At 40.4% G+C, this 20,000-nt stretch overlaps 1 protein-coding gene across 3 annotated transcripts in view; it reads left to right on the forward strand.

The window, feature by feature from the left end:
- The window catches only part of cmah (cytidine monophospho-N-acetylneuraminic acid hydroxylase), a 58,700-nt gene that overhangs the window by 26,658 nt on the left and 12,042 nt on the right, over positions 1-20,000 (forward strand). For 2 of the 3 annotated variants that reach the window (XM_053688036.1, XM_017493771.2), the window contains exons 3-9: positions 10,563-10,654; positions 11,901-12,010; positions 12,654-12,844; positions 16,453-16,533; positions 16,629-16,695; positions 17,100-17,181; positions 17,304-17,441. In XM_053688036.1, coding sequence (XP_053544011.1) covers positions 10,563-10,654; positions 11,901-12,010; positions 12,654-12,844; positions 16,453-16,533; positions 16,629-16,695; positions 17,100-17,181; positions 17,304-17,441 — 761 coding nt within the window. The remainder of the gene's footprint in view (positions 1-10,562; positions 10,655-11,900; positions 12,011-12,653; positions 12,845-16,452; positions 16,534-16,628; positions 16,696-17,099; positions 17,182-17,303; positions 17,442-20,000) is intronic. The other variant, XM_053688037.1, reaches the window with a different exon arrangement.

Below are 20,000 nucleotides of genomic sequence, written 5' to 3' on the forward strand. Positions count from 1 at the left end.
GGAGTGTCACAATCCCCGATGAGACCAGAACTCTGGATAATGATGGGGTGGTCACACCAGAGATATCTAATCTCCCACCATTCACCAGGGGTTCCTCCAGCAGCCAGTATGGTGTTCTGCACCCCTTGATTTGTTTTTTTTAAAAAGTTCCATATATTAAAAAGCCCATGATAAAAAACTGGTAATCCAGCAAGGTCTAACGTTTTTGTGTCCATTAAAAACAAAGTTCTGTCTAATCCCAGTCCTCCTACTGTGTGTAACAGCCTATAAGCTGCTGCTCTCCATACCAATCTCTCAGGTCCAGTGAGGAGTCTCTGGATGAACTGGAGTCGGAAGGTTGCAGTTCTGCTGGCTATATGGACCAGCCCCTGCCCCCCCTCCTCCTTGGGCAGGTGAAGGACACTTTTGAGGGATCCAGTGTAGTTTGTCCCAGAGGAAGTCCACTAGCAGGGCCTGGATGTTCGAGAGCAGGTTTGGTGGCGGATCCACACATGCCAGCTTGTGCCACAGGGTTGATGCTGCCAGGTTGTTGATGACCAGCGTGCGTCCCCTGAAGACATTTTTGGGACCAACCACTTCCACCTGCTCAACCTGCCCTTCACCTTCTCAAAGACACCCAATTTTTATTTAAAAACTCAGTGCTGCCTAGATAAACACCCAAGTACTTAAAACCACCCTCTTTCCACGCCAAACCAGCTGGTAATGTGGGCTGCCCACCACCCCACTCTCCAACTAAAATGGCTTCACTTTTGACCCACTTGACCTTGGCAGAAGATAAAATCTCAAAATCTTTTAAAACATCAATTAAATTATTCACATTAGATTGTGTTCCCAGCATTACGACTAAGTCATCTGCATATGCTGAGAGACACAGAGAAGCGCTGGATTGAGATATCTTAAAACCAGAAAGTTGATTTCTCAGTTTACATAAAAGAGGTTCAAACGTTAGGGTATACAGCATGCCTGACAGAGAACAGCCTTGCCTAATACCTCTGTAGACTCTAAAAGGGGCACACAAACCACCATTAACCTTCAGTACACTCGCAATTTCACGCTACAAAGTCTTGATCATGGCCATGAAACCTGGGTTGAAACCAAAGGTTTCCAGCACCTTCCACAAGTATTCATGTTCAACCCGGTCAAAAGCCTTTTCCTGGTCTAGAAAAATAAGACCAGTCTTTAATCCCAATAGCCTGGAGACGTCCAAAATGTCACGAATTAAATGTATATTATCAAGTATAGACCTGCCGGGTACACAGTACGTCTGGTCAAGGTGAGTGATTTGCTCCATTACCTTAGTCAGTCTTGAAGCAAGCGCTTTTGAGAGCAGCTTGTAGTCAGTGCACAACAGTGAGACCGGGCGCTAGTTCTTCAAATGCGTCAGGTCTCCCTTTTTGGGCAGGAGGGTCAGGACGGCTCTCCTGCAGCTCAATGGGAGCTCACCTCCCTTCACACTGCCTAGCAACACTTCTAGCACATCCTGCCCTATAACTGTCCAGAAGGCTTTGTAGAATTCTACAGGGAGACCGTCTATGCCTGGTGCCCTTCCATTCTCCATCCCTTGGAGAGCTTCATAGAGCTCTGCTAGAGTTAGCTCTATGTCCAGATCGCTGGCCACATGCTCTGAGAGTTTTGGCAGGTCTTTAAGGAAGCTCTCTTCTACTGTCTGTGCCCCTGACTGCTCACTGCTGTACAGCTTCGAGTAGAAGCTAACTGTCTGCTTGCGAATTTCAGCGGGATCTGACAGAAGATCTCCTGATTCTGTTCGCACAGCATATATGAATCTTTTCTGTCCATTCTTCTGCTCTAGACCAAAGAAGAACTTAGAAGGAGCGTCCATCCCATTCATGCTTTTAAAGCGTGAGCGGACCAGCGCCCCCTGTGCTGTGATGCCCAACAGGTCATTCATTATAGCTTTTTTACTTCTGAGGGCTTCAACCTGCCCTCGATCTCCTGTGGAGACTGGAGTTCCACTATTCCAGTCTCCAGGGCTCTCAGAGATCTGATAATGTCTCTTGTGACATTAAGAGTGTACTGTTGACAAAATGCTTTAATTTGAGCTTTGGCCACATCCCACCACTGTTGTATAGAACTAAAAGCCATCTTTTCATATTTAAAAACATTCCAGAAATAAATAAAAGATTCTCTAAAATTAGTATCCTCTAAAAGTGCAGTGTTAAAATGCCATTAAGCACTCTTTGGTTTTACATTTTCTTTACTGATGATACACTGCACCATGCTGTGTTTGGAGAGGCCTACTGGAACAATAAAACATTTAGTAAAAAGTGTCAGCTGATGTTTAAAACCATAAAAGCGATCCAGTCTTGCCAGGGAGAGTGTGTTGTGTATGGAGTGGGCCCACGTGTACTGCTTCTGGTTTCTATTTAAATTTCTCCAAATATCAATCAGTTCGTGAGCCTCCATCATCTCCCACAGGCGCTTACGGGAGGCTACATGAGGTTCTGTATGGTTCCTGTCCAAGTTATCTGTTGTGCAGTTAAAATCCCCACCCAGAATTAAAATATCGGCAGTGTTGCAGTCAGCAATGACATTGTCTAGTTTATTTAAGAAACTCATTCTCTGAGAATCTGACATGTAATCATCGCTGTCTGTTTCTTTTCCGTCTACTTTAGTGTCTCTTTTGGCCTGTTTGCTCCCTTGTCCCTTACCTCGTTTCTTCCGCTTGTTCGGTACTTTAAACATGGGTTCGTCCTCCATCTCCACGTCTCCCCCATCCCCCGGCGTAGTGACTGGTGCTTCTGAGCGACTGCTCTGCACCCCTGTACCTGCCTCTGCCAGCGCAGGTATCTCCAGCTCTGCACCAGAATCCACTGCGTCTTTATCGGTCAAACAAGGATTCTCTAGTTCAGGCAAGCAGGACTTCTCTGGAGCCACTTCAGGCAAGCAGGGCTTCTCTGGGGTTGGTATATCCTTCGTGGGTTCCTGGGCTACAGGCTGAGATTGGGGTTCGCTCTCACTAGGCTCTGGTGCAGCGGCAACTCCGGGGCTTTCAGCAGCGGGCTGAGCTGCAGCCGCAGGGGGAACGGCTCCAGAAGGCCCAGCTACTTCTTGCCCCGGTCGCTCAGATACACCAGGGTCACTCTGTCTCTCAGGACAGGCCTGGACAAGATGCCCTATTTTGCCACATTTAAAACATTTCATGTCTGTGTCTGTAGATACGAAAATGCTGTAGCCATAGCCTTCCACACTGAATTTAAACACTAGGTTCAGTTCCTCTACATGGTATCAGTGTTATCACTGGGTGCTGTGATCATTTCAGTGGTGTTGTGTTCGTCACTGACCTCTTCCTGCTGTGACCTCTGTGTGTCGTTACCTCCTCTGCCCCAGGCTCCTGTTCTCCGGTGTCCCCCGCTGGCTGTCTCCGCGCTGCTGCTGCTGTACCCCGGCCGTGTCTCCCCCGGAGCTCCCCGGCTGCACCGCTCCGCGTGGGCAGCTCAGCCGTTTATGCCCGATCTCCCCACACCCGAAACACCTCGGGCGTTCGGTGGTGGCGAAGACGGTGTAGCTGCTGTTACTGTGTTTACACTTACAGTTTATGTCCAGCGTTTGTTCTCGGTTGTTGATAAACATATAAACCTGTCTGCGGAAAGACAGGACGTGTTTCACCGCGGAGTTCTTACAGCCGAGCGGGATGTTCGTCATGGGACTGGGGAACTTCCCGAAGTGGGTCGGCTCCTTCATGATCAGCTCGTCTTTAATGAAGGGGGACGTTAGAAACAACGGCTCACGTCGCAGGGGCAGAAAGAGGGGTGACGTGTAGCGTGACACCTTTCAGCCATATTCCACTTTCACACAGCGTGTTGGCGAATCTTTCTTTCTTTAGGAAAATCACCACCGCTTTGTTCATTCGGGAGGCGGAGTAGATGTTCTCACTCCCGACCTGCTCTCCCACCGCCAGCAGAACCTCCTCCCCCTGTTCTCCGTTCCCCGGTACACACCTGACGCGTCCCGCTCACTCTCTCCCGCTCTCAACTTTCACCAACCACCGCTATCCCACTAACTAGATATTCAATAAATTAATGAAAGAAAAACAAGAAAAGCAAACTCGAGAAAAACTTTGGCAAGACGCCAAACCGCTCTCACATGCTCTACACACCACACTCACTCCTCCACCACGCATGCGCAGAGAGAGAGAGAGACGGACAGAGAGAGAGAGAGAGACAGAGAGAGAGACAGATAGAGGGAGAGAGAGAGAGGGGGAGAGAGAGAGAGAGAGAGAAACAGAGAGAGGGAGAGAGAGACAGAGAGAGGAAAAGAGAGTGAGAGAGAGAGACAGAGAGGGGGAGAGAGGGGGGAAGTGAGGGGGGAGGGAGGAGAACTCACATAAACTCATGAGCTAAAGTAAGCGTATGTGCCATATTAATATTTATCAGCTACTATTCATTCATTAATAATATTATCTCTTTAAAGTCCACAGAAAGGTGGTTGTTGTTGTTGTTATTGTTGTTGTTGTTGTTGTGGAGGATGTGGGCTGTGCACGTCAGAGAGTTATAGGACATGGTGCTGTAATCCGATCTGGGAAAGGGTTAATGAAGTAACAGAAAATGGGGAAGTGCAGTTTCTGGATGTTTTGTAGGCGTCTCTGTGATAACAGCAGAGGAAGTGCAGACAGGAAGAGATAAAGCCTCTGGAAAAAAGAAGGTCATTTTCATGTTGTGATGGCCACAACATGTCTCAGAAAAGTTGGGACGGGGCAACAAAAGGCGTGGAAAGTAAGCGTTAGTAAAAGGAAACAGCTGGAGGAACATTTTGTAACTATAAATGTTTTCTCATTTGTAAATGTAAATGCAACTAATTAGGTTAATTGGTTAACTGCCTCTCAAAGATCCTCTTTTTATACCCAATCACCTTACTGACCTGTTCCCAATTAACCTCCAGCTGTTTCTTTTTACTAACACTCACTTTCACAGCCTTTTGTTATCCCGTCGCAACTTTTTTTTAGATGTGTTGCGGCCATCAAATTCAAAATGATCTTATTTACTTTAATGGTACATTTCCTCGGTTTATACATTTGATATGTTTTCTATGTTCTATTGTGAATAACACACGTTTATGAGATTTACAAATCATTGCATTCTGTTTTTATTTACATTTTACACAGCGTCCCAAAATTTTTGGGATTGGGGTTGTACTTAAGTGTATTTTAATAGCAGTGTGGGTAGTTACTGAAGTATATATGATATGTGGGATCTTCATAACAGTATATTTATAATGTACTTCAACTGTGTGTAGAAATTACACTCATAAATCTACTCAAGTGCAGCACTACATACGTTTCAGATATCTTAATTACAATTTAAGCAGACTTTGTGTGATTATTACACGTGTGTGTGCGTGCGTGCGTGTGTGTGCGTGCGTGTGTATGTGTGTGGAGGAGACAGAATCCACCGCTCCGATGCTATAAACCACACTGAGAACCCGGGTTTAGGATGAGACTCAGGAGAACATGCTGTACTCCAGTGGAACATGAAGCAGAAGTTCCACCTCACTGTAATTCCTCACATCTGAACCCTTGAGCTCTTCAGTGTTTATTTTACAGCTTTGGTTGGTGTTTTTCTGGGTCGGATCTCTTCTCTCTCGCCCGATACACAGCTCCTAACATTATTCATGAGCGGTTTAACACTTTATAACGGACTCCCGCTGCACTGACCTCATCGTGCCAGTCTTTATAAATTGATTTTCACATTTTTGTGTGGGTGGAGATATTTTTTGAATACGCTGCTTGTGTGGATAGTTTTATTTTTTTTTAAACAGAGGAATACAAATTATGTTTTCAAAAAATGTACTGTGGGCAGGGCCTGATATGCAGTTTTGTTTAGACTAGACTAGCTGTAATGAAGATTAATTAGCAGAGTCAGATGTACAGTATCTTCATGGGTTTGTCCTCATTTACAGTTGGTGACATGGTGGTGAGAACTTCCACTTTTCAGTTGAGGGAAATGATACTGAAGGACATGACTCAACTAATGTAAAACTATTAAGATATGGGCAGAAAGGACATGGAATTTAGTCCAACATAAACAATGTCTGAGAATCCACAATGGCTAATAACTGCAGCAGAATGTGATTTCAGCGAGTACACAGGAAGTAGATAAGAATAATAGAGTTACATTTACACAGTGTAACTGCTGCTATCAGCACTTAAATGTAATAATTTTACCATATTCAAGACATTTCCAAAACATGTTAAGACCTGCAGGTCACTTCGGATAGAGTTCATGCAGATACGTGCGTTCTGGGTTTAATAACTATAGTAAACTTCTATACATGTAGATGTAGAGACCAGATATGAGATTACTGCAAATGTTACCACTCAGACAGCCTAAAGATCACTGCAGATGTTCTTCATAAGACTGTAAGTGCTAAGCACAGATCATACTCCAGTCTCCATCATTAATAACTTTAATACAACGCGAGGGAATTAAAGTTAAAACTCTAATGACGCTCATACTGGAGCTCCGTTTAACACAGTTAGCACTTTTTGATTTCATAACAAACAGTTATATAAGAGTAATGATTTATAATCCACGTCCCAGATGGGCTTTGAGTGGCATAGAAGCTAATCACAGTCTCACCATGACCAGACTTAATCCTGACCGGAGAAAGTTCTAGAACTGTAAGGTATATAGGAATATATATATATATTCCTATATATATATATATATATATATATATATATATATATATATATATATATATATATATATATATAGGAATATACAGGAATATAGGTGAATATATGTAGGACCCTAACCCTAGCTCCATCAATCCATCCATCTTCTATACCGCTTATCCTTTTCAGGGTCACGGGGAACCTGGAGCCTATCCCAGGGAGCATCGGGCACAAGGCGGGGTACACCCTGGACCCTGGGTGCCAGTCCTAACCCTAGCTGATATCTAAGAATATCAGTGTGATTCTGTCAAAATGGCTTCATAAATAATATACTCTATTTTTTATTTGTTATGTCCGTGTACCCTGGGGCTGTCAGTATACTTTGCCAGGACATCCGAGTGTAACCCTGTGTGGGAAACACTGCTAGTAATTTTCTGTACTTTTCCATATTACTAAGTACCTGAATCAAACTATGTTTTTCTTAATGTTGAAATTAGAGATGCACTGATGTATCGGCCGATAAAGACAATTTATCACGCTATAGGCCATCGGCCGATAGTTTAAAATGATAATATGATGAGGGCCGATTATATCCTGTCAATCAAAAGAGGGTGGGAAAACTCATCGATTTCGTGCTGCGTGTAAAGATGTCTCTTGTGTGGAATGACGATAAAACTGCAGTGTGTAATGTCTGTAATCTCTGCACTGATAACATTTTACACCGGACGCTGCAGCAGTGAAGCGCGAGTTTCAGCGTCGAGTCGAATTAATATTTCTCCTGCACTGCTCGAGCTGAATTAAAGCCTCAGTACACTGTTTAAAGATTTAAATGAAGATGAGTTGACAAAAAAGTATATATTGCACAGAAAAATATATTTGTAGAGCAGTACATTTCATATCCAGTTAATGTTATTATATAAAAAGTTGATATGATATATTACCAGTGTGATGTTCAGGGATGAAGTAGAAGTGCTTGTGTGTGTGGAGAGTGAATGTGAGACTAACAGGAGGGTTTTTATAATTCAGTCAATGTTCATATGAATTAATAACATTCAATAAGTTAATAATCTTACTTTAATCTTCAGAATCGAGTTCATGTGTTAATGTTAATTACAGTCATGTGTTTTGTGTTTATGAGAACAGTTACTGTCAAACAACTTGCTGAAATGGAGAGAATAAAGTTTTTATTTTCATTTCTTTCAGAATTGTGGAATTAATTATTATTAATTTAAAAGAAGGCAGAACTACGGTATCAGTTATCGGTGTCGGCCGATATCACTCTGAATAATCGGTTATCGTATCGGCTGAGAAGTTTAGTATCGGTGCATTTCTAGGTGAAACAGTACAACAGTCAATAGACTACAATATAGACACATTGATCCGTAACCTGGTTTTAAATGTGGACTATCTGCTGAAATCTGCTGTCCTGCCTGATTGCATCACCCTCACTTCCTGTCCTGTCTTAACAGTAACAACAAGAATGAAATAAGAAACACTTCATTACAAAATAAAGAAACATACAAATGGCCAAGTCATGTTCCGAGTACATGAAAACTACGTTGTCTAAAAATGGCACCTTGCTATTCTCGTATGCGAAGAAAAGAATTTCACAGACTTCCTGTCCTGTCTAAAATTAACAACAAGAAGCGAAACATACTATTTTGTATAAACTGTAGAGACCGTTGTGTGTGAAAATCCCAGGAGATTATAAACTGAAATACTCAAACCAGCCCATCTGGTAGCAACACCCATGTGACAACTTTCCCATACGACAGTATGTAAGCACTTCTAACCACCTCAACGTGCACAACAAATCTGATCTTTGATTACGTTTATCATTAATAAACAAAGTCTCTCACCTGAGGACTTAAAATGATCAACTGTAACATGATGAGCTCTGTAACAGAGCCTGCAGTGTCATTTTAAACCAGAATTAGAGCTCCAAAGTAGACTGAAATGACTGTTTCTATCCCGTGTTCTATCCTATCTTGTTCTAATGGCAGCTATTTTTTTCTCATTTAAAACACTTGTTTCTGTGAAGATGTAAAATTACCTGGTGATAAGATTACACGTGGTGATAAGATTACACGAAGGAAATGTTACGCGTGTAAAAACAAGCTGAGTAATCGTATATTTGTTTTATAATAATATCATAGTAAGAAATATGGTATAAATCTGTGCATATTCAAGATATTATCTTGCTAAGATGTCATTGGATTCAGTCTAAAACATCAACACTCATCTGTATTTTCCCTTCTTTAGTTCGAGGTCATGCTTAGCGATAAATACTGGGTTTCATAATAATTTAGCAACAATAGCTACGCTAGGCAAGTACCTCAATAATGTTAGCATTACGTCTCCTGTTGTTCAGTCGCTAGACCAAGTAAAATTACTTTACTGTGTAAATTGGTTTATCAGCCTAGTTCATTAACAGATTAGCTAACATAAATTAAAGAGTAATAATTAGAAGAAGCAGTAAGAGAAGTAACAATACTAACAGCATTCTATTACATAAATTTTATCACGATTAGATAATTAGATGATTGACAGGTGGGCGGAGTCTGTGTTGCTCACTTCTAGTCTGCAGGGGTTGACAGTCAGCACTAACGGCAACGCACTCTATTTTCTCACTTCCTCTTTGGGTTTGTATTCAGTTGGACTTTGGTCAGAATTGAGCGTTATTAAATGTTCCTCAGATGGTTGTGTGTCGTGGTAATAAACACAGAAAAATCTCATAAAAATAGAAAAAAATTTTTACAAACATCACACAGAAGTAATTTCAGCAATCTTCCACTGCTGTGTTCCGCTCTTTTTTGAGAATTTGAGGAGTTCAGTACTGAGGGGTCTGACAGTATCAGCATGTAAACTGACACAAAGGAAACCTGTCTCAATGTCAACATACTGCATTCCCATAAACCTGCTTAAAGGCTCCTAAATATCTCATCTTAATTACTCTTGCATCTGAAAGCCTTGCACCTGTTTTCACCACAAACCCACACACACCCAAATACATCCACACACACTCACACAGTAAACTGCCAAAGTAGTCAAAATGTGAGTTGAATTGTATATATTAAATGTATATAATATAAAATGTATGTTTATATATATATATATATATATATATATATATATATATATATATATATATATATATATATATATATATATATATCCAGTTGCTTTTATATTGAGCTCAGGTGTAAAAGAAAGCATTGAATATTTTTGTCTAACATTTTAATCTGATTTAAAAGTAAATAAATGTATTAATATGACATTAATATGAACAAAGCTAACTAGCATCAATAGCATAACTGACTAATGCAGGGGTGTCCAATCTTATCCAGAAAGGGACGGTGTGGGTGCAGGGTTTCATTCCAACCAAGCAGGGTTAGGGAGTAATGTGACGACTTCTGCTAATTACAAAAACTAGCCTAAAAATACTGGAACAATTAGCTTTTGTGGCTAAACAGTTTGGTTTTATTAGCTGTTTCTTTCTTCTTCTGAAGTTTGTCTTTTGTCAAGAAGCAGTTTCAGATCCTGACGCAGTACAAATATACATTTTGTTCATTATGATGAGAAAACATTAGCACTACTCCACTCTGCTGATAAAAGAGTTTAACTCCTTAAGAGTTTAGAAAATTGCATGAGATTTTGAATCTGTGTGAATTTTCAGGAATTATCAGAGTAAGATAAGGTCTTTATGGATCCTCCAGTCCAGCAGGTGGCGCTCATGAACTCAGCGTTTAGATAATCCTGCTTTACACCATTATTTTATCACCTTCTACACTGATGTTCTTTAGCATGTAGTGCGTCTTTTATTTATTCTAAAATATTTGATCTATCATCATGAAAATGTTTGTTTAATTTTATGGTATTGTTATAAAATGCGTAATAATATATAAACATATAAATCTGTATGTTTCAGGACGGTTCGCTGCTCTAAACATTTCTGGAAGCTGAACGTGGAGACCATGGAGTACGTCAATCCTCCAGACAGCTTCACGCAGGACGAACTCGGTGAGAGCGTTTCACCACTTTAACTATCTGTAGAAACCTGAACATCACACATCACAATCCTGCCTCAATATTGCCTCAATCCCATCTCAATCCTGCCTCAATCCCATCTCAATACTGCTTCAATCCCATCTCAATATTGCTTCAATCCCATCTCAATCCTGCCTCAATCCCATCTCAATACTGCCTCAATCCCATCTCAATCCTGCCTCAATCCCATCTCAATCCTGCCTCAATCCCATCTCAATACTGCCTCAATCCCATCTCAATACTGCCTCAATCCCATCTCAATACTGCCTCAATCCCATCTCAATACTGCCTCAATCCCATCTCAATACTGCCTCAATCCCATCTCAATACTGCCTCAATCCCATCTCAATATTGCCTCAATCCCATCTCAATCCTGCCTCAATCCCATCTCAATACTGCCTCAATCCCATCTCAATACTGCCTCAATCCCATCTCAATATTGCCTCAATCCCATCTCAATCCTGCCTCAATCCCATCTCAATACTGCCTCAATCCCATCTCAATCCTGCCTCAATCCCATCTCGATACTGCCTCAATCCCATCTCGATACTGCCTCAATCCCATCTCAATACTGCCTCAATCCCATCTCAATACTGCCTCAATCCCATCTCAATACTGCCTCAATCCCATCTCAATATTGCCTCAATCCCAGCTCAATCCTGCCTCAATCCCATCTCGATACTGCCTCAATCCCATCTCGATACTGCCTCAATCCCATCTCAATCCTGCCTCAATCCCATCTCAATCCTGCCTCAATCCTGCCTCAATCCCATCACAACCCTGCCTCACTTCTGCCAGAATCCTGTCTGAATCCCAGTACAATCCTGCCTCAATCCCGCATCAATACCATCACAATCTTACCACAGTCACACCTCAATCCCATCTGAATATTGCCTCAATGTTGCCTGAATCTCACCACAATACCGCCTCGTCCTACCTCAATCCTGTCTCAATCCCCTACACACCTGCATGTAACAGTCTAAATTTCTCTTTACTAATACACTAACTCCTTTTCTTTCCTCTTACACGTGCTTTCCATCATGAAGCTGGACTTCCTCACGGTTTGTTTAAAGCGACTCACTGCACATTATCACAGAGTTTTCTGACCAATATTTCATTATAGTCGAGTATTCATGACAGCCCTACATCTAATTCCTCATATGATACAGTATTGTGTGTGTGTGTGTGTGTGTGTGTGTGTGTGTGTGTGTGTGTGTAGAGGTGGTACATTGTGAAGATGGGGGGTTGGAGTTTGTGGAGTTGGACCCTCCTGACCCTTGGACAACTGATCCCAGACCTGCTGAGGAACTTCAGCATGGAGAGGTTACGGTAACACACACACACACACACACACACACACACACACACACACACACGAACACACACAAACAGGTCAGGAATGTTAGGCTTAGATCCTCCTAATAACGGGCTCTTGCTCATTGAGCCTCAGGGTGTTGTAGGGGTGTGTGTGTGTGTGTGTGGGTGTGTGTGTGGGTGTGTGTGTGGGTGGGTGGGTGTGTGTGTGTGTGTGTGTGTGGGTGGGTGGGTGTGTGTTACATGTTATACAGGAATAATTAAGTGTACTCATTACTGATCTTTAACAAATGAGAACAGTGATTAAATAAAGAAAGCGTGTGTGAGGACACCGAAGCATGACTATGAGCATGTTTTGAAATTAGAAAGGAACACATCAGGAACTCTGAGGTTGGAGGCCTGAGTTGGCGTGTATAGGTGTGTAGTATAGCGTGTCTGAGTGTGTAGATGATGTGGTGCAGAATAAACCAACAGAGTTCCTCAGTTCCTCGATGAGAGAACTTCAGGAGGTGATGAATCAGGTCAGGAAATTCAGGCTAGTTCTGTGAAGATAAGATCTGAATAATATGAGAACATACCAGCTGTGTGTTGTGTGTGTGTGTGTGTGTGTGTGTGTGTGTGTGTGTGTGTGTGTGTGTGTGTGTGTGTGTGTCCTCAGCTGACTTATATCACACACGCATGTGTGGAAGTGAAGGCAGGGTCGAAGCGGATGATGTTTGATCCGTGGTTGGTGGGTCCAGCGTTCGCTCGCGGTTGGTGGCTTTTACACGAACCTCCATCAGATGCACTGGAGAGACTCTACACTGCAGATCTGGTCTACATCAGCCACATGCACTCGGATCACCTCAGGTAACACTGCTTATAATTAGCATAACATCTCTTGTTGCGTGATCATGTAGAGCAGATGTTGTGGCTCAGGATCACTGATCAGAAGGTTGAGACCAGGTACTGCGAAGCTGTCACTGTCGGGTCTTTGAGAATAAACTATTGTTTCTAACCGGCTTTGGATAAAAGCATTTGCTGAATGGGTGAATTTAAATGTAAACAAATATTAGCATGACAAATATTTACATAACTCCTCAAATATCATCTCCATCAGCTGCATGTCCTCAAATTACATCATCTACCTCTGCATCTACCACTGCATGCATTCATACAGAATACTGACATCACCATGTGCAACAGTCATATACCTGTAGAAAAAAACAAGTTTTTGTGGAAATACCTTAAATATAAACATTAAACATTAGCATGACATCTATAAGATTATTAAACCTATTTCTAGACATTTCACTCATTTCCGCTTGAAATCGGCAGATAATAAAGCTGATTTTAGGCATTTATTTCTAGAGAGAAGCAAAATTATCTGCTGATAGAATAAGAAATGTTTAAAGCATGGAAATAGGTTTAATACGCATACTTAGTTTTATTGTAATCATATAACAGATAATATTCAATAAATCTGAGTTTCAGGTCTTTCCAGGTCAAGTGGTCTAGAGCTGTTTCTCCTGTGAAAAAAGTAGTAAAAGTCTCCAGCTCAGAAGTTACTCAGTGCTTTTATCACAGGAGAAACTCCACACAGGTCTGTGTATGACACTGTACATCACATCTATTCACACTAACTGTGCACCTGTACCAACATCATAGATCAGGCTGGTTCTTCATATCTGTGTGTGTTTACACTGTGTGCTTACAGTGTGTGTGTTTACAGTGTGTGTGTTTACACTGTGTGTTTACAGTGTGTGTGTTTACAGTGTGTGTGTTTACACTGTGTGTTTATAGTGTGTGTGTTTACACTGTGTGTTTACAGTGTGTGTGTTTACAGTGTGTGTTTACAGTGTGTGTTTACAGTGTGTGTATTTACACTGTGTGTTTACAGTGTGTGTGTTTACAGTGTGTGTTTACAGTGTGTGTGTTTACAGTGTGTGTTTACAGTGTGTTTACAGTGTAGTGTGTGTGTTTACAGTGTGTGTTTACAGTGTGTGTGCTTACAGTGTGTGTGTTTACAGTGTGTGTTTACAGCGTGTGTGCTTACAGTGTGTGTGTTTACAGTGTGTGTTTACAGCGTGTGTTTACACTGTGTTTACAGCGTGTGTTTACAGTGTGTGCTTACAGTGTGTGTGTTTACAGTGTGTATTTACAGTGTGTGTTTACAGCGTGTGTGTTTACACTGTGTGTTTACAGCGTGTGTGTTTACACTGTGTGTGTTTACACTGTGTGTTTACAGCGTGTGTGTTTACACTGTGTGTTTACAGTGTGTGTGTGTTTACAGCGTGTGTGTTTACACTGTGTGCTTACAGTGTGTGTGTTTACAGTGTGTGTATTTACAGTGTGTGTTTACAGTGTGTGTTTACAGTGTGTGTGTGTATTTACAGTGTGTGTTTACAGTGTGTGTTTACAGTGTGTGTGTATTTACAGTGTGTGTGTTTACAGTGTGTGTATTTACAGTGTGTGTTTACAGTGTGTGTTTACAGTGTGTGTGTGTATTTACAGTGTGTGTTTACAGTGTGTGTGTATTTACAGTGTGTGTTTACAGTGTGTGTTTACAGTGTGTGTGTATTTACAGTGTGAGTTTACAGTGTGTGTGTTTACAGTGAGTGTTTACAGTGTGTGTGTATTTACAGTGTGTGTGTTTACAGTGTGTGTGTTTACAGTATGTGTTTACAGTGTGTGTGTTTACAGTGTGTGTATTTACACTGTGTGTTTACAGTGTGTGTGTTTACAGTGTGTGTGTTTACAGTGTGTGTTTACAGTGTGTGTGTTTACAGTGTTTGTATTTACACTGTGTGTTTACAGTGTGTGTGTTTACACTGTGTGTTTACAGCGTGTGTGTTTACAGTGTGTGTTTACAGCGTGTGTTTACACTGTGTGTTTACACTGTGTGTGTTTACAGCGTGTGTTTACAGTGTGTGTTTACAGTGTGTGTGTTTACAGCGTGTGTGTTTACAGTGTGTGTTTACAGTGTGTGTGTTTACAGTGTGTGTTTACAGTGTGTGTATTTACAGTGTGTGTGTTTACAGTGTGTGTTTACAGTGTGTGTATTTACAGTGTGTGTTTACAGTGTGTGTTTACAGTGTGTGTATTTACAGTGTGTGTGTTTACAGTGTGTATTTACAGTGTGTGTATTTACAGTGTGTGTATTTACAGTGTGTGTTTACAGTGTGTGTGTTTACAGCGTGTGTTTACAGTGTGTATTTACAGTGTGTGTATTTACAGTGTGTATGTTTACAGTGTGTGTTTACAGTGTGTGTGTTTACAGTGTGTGTTTACAGTGTGTGTTTACAGTGTGTGTATTTACAGTGTGTATTTACAGTGTGTGTGTTTACAGTGTGTGTATTTACAGTGTGTGTATTTACAGTGTGTGTGTTTACAGTGTGTGTTTACAGTGTGTGTTTACAGTGTGTGTGTTTACACTGTGTGTTTACAGTGTGTGTGTTTACAGTGTGTGTTTACAGTGTGTGTATTTACAGTGTGTATTTACAGTGTGTGTGTTTACAGTGTGTATTTACAGTGTGTGTGTTTACAGTGTGTGTGTTTACAATGTGTGTTTACAGTGTGTGTGTTTACAGTGTGTGTGTTTACAGTGTGTGTTTACAGTGTGTGTGTTTACAGTGTGTGTATTTACAGTGTGTGTATTTACAGTGTGTGTTTACAGTGTGTGTGTTTACAGTGTGTGTTTACAGTGTGTGTATTTACACTGTGTGTATTTACAGTGTGTGTTTACAGTGTGTGTGTTTACAGTGTGTGTTTACAGTGTGTGTGTTTACAGTGTGTATTTACAGTGTGTGTGTTTACAGTGTGTGTTTACAGTGTGTGTATTTACAGTGTGTATTTACAGTGTGTGTGTTTACAGTGTGTGTGTTTACAGTGTGTATTTACAGTGTGTGTTTACAGTGTGTGTGTTTACAGTGTGTGTGTTTACAGTGTGTGTATTTACAGTGTGTGTTTACAGTGTGTGTGTTTACAGTGTGTGTATTTACAGTGTGTGTGTTTACAGTGTGTGTGTTTACAGTGTGTGTATTTACAGTGTGTGTTTACAGTGTGTGTGTTTACAGTGTGTGTTTACAGTGTGTGTATTTACAGTGTGTATTTACAGTGTGTTTACAGTGTGTGTGTTTACAGTGTGTGTTTACAGTGTGTGTGTTTACAGTGTGTATTTACAGTGTGTGTATTTACAGTGTGTGTGTTTACAGTGTGTGTGTTTACAGTGTGTGTTTACAGTGTGTATTTACAGTGTGTGTATTTACAGTGTGTATTTACAGTGTGTTTACAGTGTGTGTGTTTACAGTGTGTGTTTACAGTGTGTGTGTTTACAGTGTGTATTTACAGTGTGTGTATTTACAGTGTGTGTGTTTACAGTGTGTATTTACAGTGTGTGTATTTACAGTGTGTGTGTTTACAGTGTGTATTTACAGTGTGTGTATTTACAGTGTGTGTTTATGGCGTGTTTTTTGCAGTTATCCCACGCTGAAGTTACTTGCTGAGAGAAGATCAGATTTACCCATATATGTTGGAAACACAGAACGTCCCGTTTTCTGGTAAGTTGCGTCTCCTGTCTGATTGTCTTTTGCTTGTACACTGGTGAAACAGTTAAAGGAGAGTAAAGTATTTATTATACTGCATTACATCACAGGTATCTTGAGAAAAGTGGCGTGAAACTGACTAACATCAACGTTGTTCCATTTGGCGTCTGGCAGAACGTAAGTGTGGATGTCTGATCTGATCTGATCTGTCTGTATTAGCATGCAGTTTTCCAGCAGCTGCAGGTCTGATCCAGCATGAGTCGGGTGTAAAGTAAGTCCTAAACTGAATGCTGAGAGGAGTGCAGAATTTCAGTCATAGTATTGTGTAAAGTGATGATAGATAACACCAGCATCAGCCAATCAGAAACACGACTATTGTCCTTTACAGTAAACCAGAGACTCGGTTTATCCATCCATATTATTATCTGTATTCAATTAGCCGACGTCAGTAAACGATCATATTAATGGTAAACTTTAACAATACACTACTTCAATGTTAGTAGTTTGTAAAGTCACGCTTAGACCCTAGTTCAGGTAGATGTTGTGTTGAGCAGTGTTTAAGACGTTACCTGTGCTTTCAGGTAGATGAACATTTACGGTTTATGATCCTGATGGACGGCATTCACCCGGAGATGGACACCTGCATTATTGTGGAATATAAAGGTAATGTTTATATTAATCACAGTTAGAATTACACTTCATATAAATTATCAGTCAAACCCCAGGAATAAAACCTTTATTACTAATATATTATAAAATCACTGAGGTATATCCCACCCCCTTAGGTCACATGATCCTGAACACAGTGGACTGTACACGCCCCAATAATGGCCGCCTCCCACACGGAGTGGACGTGATGCTGAGCGACTTCGCTGGAGGAGCTTCAGGATTCCCCATGACCTTCACTGGAGGAAAATACACTGGTGAGCTGTCTGTCTCTCTTTTTGTCTCTCTCTCTGTCTGTCAGTCTCACTGTCTGTCTGTCTGTCTGTTTCTCTGTCTCTCTGTCTCTCTCACTGTCAGTCTCACTGTCTCACTGTTTGTCTATCTCTCTGTCTTTCTCTCTGTATCTCTGTTTGTTTATTTATTTATTTATGTAGCAGATAGAGTGTCACACAGAGATAATCACAGAAAACAATAAGAGTAAAATCAAGGAAAGCATTTACAACACTCCTTTAACACTGTTTGCAAAAGCCGTATGAAAGTACTCAGAGGTGGTGATATCTCCAGTTTAACTACATGCTGCAGATGGTTCCAGGGCCAGGGAGCAGAAAAAGAAAAAGCGTGTTTGCCAAATTCTGAGTAAACCTTTGGGACTTTTAACCGAATGTGGGATTGAGATTTAGTACAATAACTACGTGTATAAAAAGTTAAGAGATTAGAAATATAAGAGGGCAGTTTACCTAGAAGTGCCTTAGCAATGAACATATACATATGAAATTTCCTCCTATGATGCAAAGCTGTCCATGCCAATGATTCCTCTCGTATACAGTGATGAGTACGTGAATTTGCACCACAAACAAGCGTAACGCTGCATGATAGACACGGTCCAGTTTCCTTAATAAAGATGAAGCCGCATGTATATAAACAACTTCACCATAATCAACTATAGATTTAAAAAAACTAATCTCCACTATTTTCTTTCTAGCCTCATAAGGAAAGCAGTTTTTTAAATGATAAAAGAACCTCAATTTTGGTTTAAGCTTCTACAGATTATCGATATGTACATTAAAAACTAGTTTTTCATCAACCTTATACCTCAGTATTTATAAGAGCTAACTCTTTCAATGTTGTTCCATCTAAAGTGGAAATGGCCACATCCGTTACCTTAACATGAGTACGACCACAAATCATATATTTTGTCTTTTTCAACATTTCAATCAATTTCAACATTGACACAGATTGTTGTATAACATTGACTGTATTCTGTAAGTTCAGTAGAGCGTGATTTAAAGATGATGCTGCAGTATGAATGATCGTGTCGTCAGCATACGGAAGTATATTAGCGGAATCCACTCCGAAGACTAAATCATTGATGAAAATAGAAAACAAAAGGGGAGCTAAAATGGATCCTTGAGGAACTCCTTTTTTTACTTGATGGAAAGGTGAGAAACATTGAGTGCGCTCATAAAATAGTTTTAGAACCATTTTAGAGCAGCTTCACTAAAACCTATAGACCCAAGTTTCTGTAAAAAGCTTTCGAAAGGTCAACAAATAAGGCTGCACAGAACTTTTATCTAAAAAAGTTTGCTATCTAAAAAGTTTATGATGTCATTTGTGACTAACATAGCTGCAGTTACGGTACTGTGACCTGCTCTAAAACCCGATTGGTGAAAATTGAGGGTATTATTATCAGTTAGAAATTGTTTTATTTGATCATTTATCAATGATTCGAATATTTTAGATAGAACTGGTAATCTGCAGATAGGACAATGATTATTAGGAAGGGTCTCCACATTTTAATAATGGAATGACGATGTGGATTTCCACATTTTTGGAATGGTATTAGAAGTATTTTTAAAAACAGGGCTCAATTTGATCAACTCCTGCTGATTTTTAATGTCTGGCAACATTAAGGCTGGGAAGTTGTAATGGGAGAAAAATTAAACACTTGTTCAGGGCAATGTTTAACAGGATCAACAGATTTCATGAAGGTACAGAATTAATAGACTCAGAACTTAAGGCAGCAGAAAAAAATTACTTATTAAATTCAGCAATATCTACTCTACCCTTAACTACAGTTTGGTTGACAATTAAATGATCTGGAACTTTAAATGATAAACTTGCAATCGATATAGATTTAACTAACTTCCAAAACATTATAGGATTATTTATATTTTCATTTTCCATAGAAAGAACATATTTACGTTTTGCATTTTATATTAATTTAGTACATTTATTTCATAATACTCTACAGGAACCTCAATCTAGTGAATGGTTTGTTTTCTTCACCTTTAGCCCAGGTGATGTTTCTCTGTCTAATAAGGGTAGAGAGAGTCTCACTAAACCCAGGACTGAAAGGGGCGTGCTTATTACTTATAGTTAGAAAAATCTAACTATAATCTAGTAATCCCAAGATAAATAAGCTGTTTGTTGAATTTCTCACACAGACACTGCACAGTGGTCACCGATGTCTTTATAAAAGACTCCAACTGCAGTAAACTTGTACTTATGGAAATTAATTATCATTAAAGACGATCTATTCAAGTCCTTTTGATTAACTGAAGTAGCTGAATTAATCACCTGTAGTAGAGTCACATCTCTTTAAATGGATCTGATGATGATGATGATGATGATGATGATGATGGTGATGATGGTGATGATGATGATGATGATGATGATGATGATGGTGATGATGATGATGGTGATGATGATGATGATGATGATGATGATGGTGATGATGATGATGATGGTGATGATGGTGGTGATGTGGTGATGATGGTGATGATGATGATGATGATGATGGTGATGATGGTGATGAT

Source organism: Ictalurus punctatus, chromosome 19 (assembly GCF_001660625.3).
Source record: "Ictalurus punctatus breed USDA103 chromosome 19, Coco_2.0, whole genome shotgun sequence".
In the NCBI taxonomy this organism is placed as follows: domain Eukaryota; kingdom Metazoa; phylum Chordata; class Actinopteri; order Siluriformes; family Ictaluridae; genus Ictalurus; species Ictalurus punctatus.